The sequence below is a fragment of the Schistocerca cancellata genome, chromosome 7 (assembly GCF_023864275.1).
Source record: "Schistocerca cancellata isolate TAMUIC-IGC-003103 chromosome 7, iqSchCanc2.1, whole genome shotgun sequence".
Classification (NCBI taxonomy): domain Eukaryota; kingdom Metazoa; phylum Arthropoda; class Insecta; order Orthoptera; family Acrididae; genus Schistocerca; species Schistocerca cancellata.
The window spans coordinates 128749708-128755707 of NC_064632.1; the positions used below are offsets into that span (position 1 = coordinate 128749708).

The window sequence follows — 6000 nt, forward strand, 5'->3', positions numbered from 1 at the left end:
GATAGCAGCGTTTCAACTATTAAAAGTATTCTACCCATTGATGCTGCATGTAACTTGTGTAGTGCATGGGATCAACCGCATAACAGAGCAAGTAAGGCTACAATTTCCTATAGTAAATAAAGTAATATCTATGGTGAAGAAAATTTTTGTTAAGGCACCATCAAGAATACAGGCATTCAGAGAACAGTTTCCAGATGTCCCATTGCCCCTGTTGTCACCCGCTGGGGCACGTGGCTGATAGCAGCAGAATACTATAGCACACATCTCTCAGTTGTCCAGAAGGTGGTTGAAAATATACCGGAGGATGCTGCATCCATAACTGCAGCAATGGAGTTACTCAAAGATTCTTCTTTAAAACGGGACTTATCTTACATTAGGGTCCACTACACATTTATGGCAAGAATAATTTCACAATTAGAAGGCTCAGGGAGACCTATCTACGACAATATTTCTTTTCTTGCAGAAGTCAAAATGAAAATTAATGAAGCGCCAGGTGAAGTAGGGGAAAAAGTACGGGCAAAAATGCAAACGGTTTTGCAGAAGAACACTGGCCTGAAGGAGTTGTGTGCAGCTGCTGACATACTTAGTGGAAAATCCAGCACTCCTGACTGCAGCATTCCTGTCCAACATGTGCCGAAAATGAGGTACGCCCCTGTCACATCTGTTGATGTAGAATGTTCTTTTTCAGCGTATAAATTGATTCTGATTGACAAGCGCCCCAGTTTTTCACTAGAAAACCTAGAAAAGATTTTGGTTATTTATTGTGAAGCCAACTATGATCAGAATATGTGAAACTATGAATGTATTAATTAAACCATTGCTACATCTTTTTTATGGAGATCTTTATCTTGCAGAACTCAAAAATATTTGGAATTATGTTCAACATTGTTTTAGATTGCTGTGCTCTGTAACTGTGTAAATATTCATTCTCCTTGTTTTAATGACTAATAAGATGTTCATACTGTCAACACTGTGTATTTTAATTAATTTTTATTTTCTCTGCATCATTTTTATTAGAGCCTATTTTAGGTGCCTAAAACACACTGTTTTAAGACCTAAAAATCTCTCTAATATATATGTTTAATATATCAAACTATTCAGGAAGATGTGTGCTACAAAATAGGCATATTTGGAAAAATTGAATTAGTTTTTAAGTTATAGACATTCACCGCATTCAATATAAAAGGTAACTAATGTTCACTACCATTACAGTGTGTATTTAAAGCAACCTGATTTGCATCCTCACATAGTGGCACTACTAGCACCACTCTTATGCAACTGATGCAAAATTTGGATAGATGTCATCTTTCAGATGTAGACACACATCTTCCAACTTTTGTTAGTGTCATACAACTCTTATTCCAACTGTGGATAATTACATTGTCAGCATGTAAACTGTGCTAGGTAGTGCAGTCTTTTATGTTGCGTTAGCAGTTAGTGTTAAATCTGTGAACAGATGCATATCACTTACTGCCTAGTACAGTTAGTGTGTTGACAGTGTAATTTATATTACAATGTGACAACAGTGACAAACTCATAGTGTTGTTATCTGACTTTAGTGATTTTATATTCACATAATATGATGGTCTGTCAACTGAAACTAGTTTTTAAATACAGAATTTAACAGCAGCTCGAGGTGTAATAATGAAATCCTAAAACAAACTACTGCTAGAATTGGAGCAAGCTATGTGCACACTCTCTGCAGAATGGCACACATATCTTGTCCAGTCCGAATGTCTTTCTGCTATTAAGCTGTTATTGCTTTCCTGTTTTACACTCCCTTACATCAGTATCTACTATGTCAGCATACGGTGATTGAGAAGTGGAACCATATTACCACCTTAATCAGTGAAACTGTTTCAGAAGATTAAATTCAATAATATCAGATATGGTGTTAGTATGATTTGTGAGTGACTGAAAAGTTGATTTTCATCCATTTACTGACTTTATTTAAGACCAAAACTTGTGGGTTTTAGTCAGATCAGATGTCAAAACGTATGATGAAGCTTTTGTAGTAACTTTTTCACAGCAGGTCTCTCCCATCCCGTGAAACCTTGCTTGGCACCTACTGATCTAAGATTTGTTGAACAATCCTTACGAAGTTTATCCATTTGCGCCTACTCAGATATTCTGTCATTTTTATCTTATCACCCTCAGGAACTCCCTCCTGACACATTGCAGAATCCAGAGCATAAACAGACCTCCAATGCAACTCAAATTCAGTTACAGTTGTTGAACTTCCCACCTTTTTCTCATCCGTACAGTCGAAACACTGTGTAATCACTAATCCTGTCTATCAGACTAAATCCATAACCAATACTGAACCCTGCCTGTCTCAGTTTAATCCTCCATTTAATCATGGTCCAGTCCCACTGCTTGCCAAATCATCCCTTGTTAACTTCTCAGAATTTCCTAACCTTGAATCTTGGCTGACCATTTCCCAAATTCCTTAAATTGGAAATCAACCTCTCATCCACAGAAAGAACTGCAATCCACACCCAAAAATAGGTACTAACCTTACAATCCTATCTGCTGACAAAGGCTCCACCAATGTGGTTACAAACCACATGAAGGACTCCACTGGCTGTCAGATCCAACCACATACAAGCACTGCCAAAGTGACCACAGTCCAGAAATCCAGCAGGATCTCCAGTCCCTCAAGTCCTTAGGTCCATGCCAGAACTTCTTACTTAACCTGCACCACTCCCCACACTCCTACTTTCTGTCTGTATCCTGATGTACATAAATACAACCACACAGGATGCCACAATGTGTGTGATTACTACGCTCCCCTAGAGGGAATCTCCTCCCTTGTAGACCAACACATTCAGTCTAGTGTCTGTAACCAAACCGTCGTATATAAAAGACACCAATTATTGCCTCTACTGTCTCTCCACAGTTCCAATTCCTTTATCAGCCTGTGCCTTGGTCATCACTGTTAATGTCACCTCCCTCAACTCTAATAGCACCAATGCTCATGGCCTTGCCACTATTGAACATTACCTTTCCCTTTACCTGACTGATTCCAGATGTACAATCTCCTTCCTGATCACAATGACCAACTATATTCTCATTTATAATTATGTCTCCTTTTAAGGCATTACCTACAAACAAATCCATGGTACAGCAATTGACACCCACTGGCACCATTCTCTGGCGTATTCATGGGCAATCCAAAGACTAAATTCAGTAATGAACACCATAACTACACCATATCAGTTGAGTGTGAGCACAGATGGAGTCATCTACCAAAAAGTAAGTGACTATAGGGATATAATATCAACTGATAAGCTTGTAAAATAAAATGTGAATTATATTGCTGGATTTTGAAACGCATTCAAAAGAGTAAACCACTCCTACCTCTTCCAGAATACATGGGCTAAGAACTGTCAAGATTTCATCATCATAAAGAAGTTCCTACAAAATGCCATATCCAGAATTACTGTAAATGGTCAGTCCAGCAGTCCATTCAAAATCGGCAGCTCAGTAAGGCATGGATGCCTGATGTCCATGGCACTCTTCACCACTGCGATAGTAGAGCTTCACATTTTGAGCCTAAATCATAACATCCAAGGGTTAACAATACGGGCTCAGAGTATTGTATTTTGACGACATTGGGTTTCTGGTAATGGGTGCCAGTGAAATACAAAAACGCTGCAGATAATAAACGAGTAAGAACTAGCATCAAGTGCTAAATTAACAGAAATAAGTCTGGAATAATGAATACTGGTTGTGGATTAGAAGCTCTCACCCAAAGACAAAATTCAGGATATTACGAATATGAAAATTACAGAAAAATATGAAGTACAGAGAGTGGATTTGGGAAAACATCTACATAACATCTGAAATAAATTGGCAACAAGTCCTGCACCTGCCAAAAGTATATCATCTGCTCTGGGTCCCTTCACCAGCTGCAGACATATCTTTAAAGTGAAATCTGAAATGCTGAAATTGACTGCAGACAATGGCAGTTTTAAATCTTACAGATGTGTACAATGAAGTGGACACAATGTACATTTGTAAAACATTCAGACAGTGGAAGAAGTCACCAAATAACATAGTGGCTTCTCTGTTAAATGAAATAGCGCAGCCCCCAGTAATGTCCACAATATCCCAAATGAATTATACCATCTGAAACATTTCCTCATAAAATATAGTTACACTCAAATGAGAACTGAGAACCTTATGATCAAATTGAAAAATGTGAACAAAAGCTTGATGCAAAGTAGAAGCAGGAATGTCATAAAACAAAAGACAACTGGCACAAAATCTGTAAGAATATTCGCAACCTGCTGTTACCGACCAGTATAAGGGTTAAGTGGTACTGCAGTGTTAATAAAGAAATCACAACAAACTCAGGACTGTACTCCAATCATACTTTCAGATTCTCCACTGTGTACCACCTGCAGTCTTACTGTCACCAAAGCACATAAAATTGTTTGCAGTAATGCAAACAATGTATGGTTGTCCATGAGAAAAAAATGACCAACTAACCAAAGGACATCGTCCAACACAATAACACTGATGTGCCTTCTACATCCAGGTGAAGAACCTTACCTGAAAATGAAAAAAGCTGTCAATTAATAAAAAGGACATACAGTGTTTTACATATTCTCAAAATGGGAAATGACTGCACGAACTACAACAGATTAATAATTATGAGAAATATGTATTCTTCCTCAGAAGAACTGTAATGTGAATTCTACCCAAATGTCAACTAAAAAATTATTCAATTGCCAATTTCTTACAGATTTTTGTACAAAGACTGAAATGTGAATGTGTTGTAGAGTATATGATTTTTTATAAACGGAATTTGTTTTGTTATGTTCTTTGATTATGTGAATGTGTTAACTATAAAATAAAATTTTGGAAAAAGTTGAATTCTTTCTAACCACTCAGAATCCCAAACCTCATGCCGGGTACAGATCACTGATGACATAATAATTATTCCTCCCCCATTCACTTCACCTGTTGTTCCTCAATGTCGATTTCCACTTCAAGGATGGTTACATCAGTACCTCCGTCATCATCAAATCTACTAACCACCAACAGTACCTCACTTCAACAGCTGCCACCTGTTCCACACCAAGATGTCCCTTCCTTACAGCCTAGTGACCTGTGTTGCATCTGTACTTACAAGCAGTCCTCCTCCAAATACCCCAAGGATCTCACTGAGGCTTTCACAGATCACAATTACCTTCCAGTCCATCATGGCCTGAAACGAATATCCTTTCCACTATTTTCATCAGCCCTCCCACAGCAGTAGTCCACCATCCATCCAACCTACACAATATTCTTGTTCATCCATACTCCACCCCTGATCCCAATCCTTTGTGTCCTATCCCTGCAATTGACTTAGATGCAAGACCTGTCTACATCCATACTCCACAGCACACTGTATGTTGCATGATGGAGAGTATCTTGTGCCACTATGTCTATATGCCTCCATATGAGCCCTAATTCTTTTCACAAAATATATGTTAGATGCAGTAGAATAATTCTGCACTCAGTTGCAAATGCCAGTTATCTAAACTTTCTCAATAGTATTTAGCAAAAAGAGTATCTTTGATTGAGGGATTGCCATTTGAGTTCATGAAGCATCTCCATATGTATAGTGATATATGTAAGATCATACTTAACAAGGGAATCTAGTATGCAGAGATGGGGGGGGGGGGGGAGGGGTGTTAAAAACTGATAATGAAGTTGAAACAAAAATACACAAACAGCGTTTCAAACCAGATGCCATTAGGAATATTCAAAAAGTAACAATACATTCATAATGGACTTGAACATAAATGGGTTAAGTTCAAATTACACAAATGGCAGAGAAACAAAACTTAACGACTTACAAATCATTTTGTCAGAAATACCAAATATCAGGATTGTATTCTTGAATGAAAACTGGCTTGCGAAGGATAATATCAATATCTTAAATAACCTTGATAACTTTATGTTGCCAGCAGCTTTTGTAAATGTAATGTAACTTGAGGAGGATCGTGC

The 6000-nt window shown here is 37.9% G+C and overlaps 1 protein-coding gene across 4 annotated transcripts in view; it reads left to right on the plus strand.

The window, feature by feature from the left end:
• Nucleotides 1-4841, plus strand: part of LOC126092363 (vesicle transport through interaction with t-SNAREs homolog 1B) — a 38489-nt gene extending 33648 nt beyond the window's left edge. For 2 of the 4 annotated variants that reach the window (XM_049907906.1, XM_049907905.1), the window contains 2 exons: nt 3098-3255; nt 3370-4841. In XM_049907906.1, coding sequence (XP_049763863.1) covers nt 3098-3255; nt 3370-3609 — 398 coding nt within the window. In that variant the 3' untranslated portion in view covers nt 3610-4841. Of the gene's footprint in view, nt 1-463; nt 1582-3097 lie in introns of those variants that run through there. The other 2 variants (XM_049907908.1, XM_049907907.1) reach the window with 2 other exon arrangements.
• Nucleotides 4842-6000: the final 1159 nt, after the last annotated feature.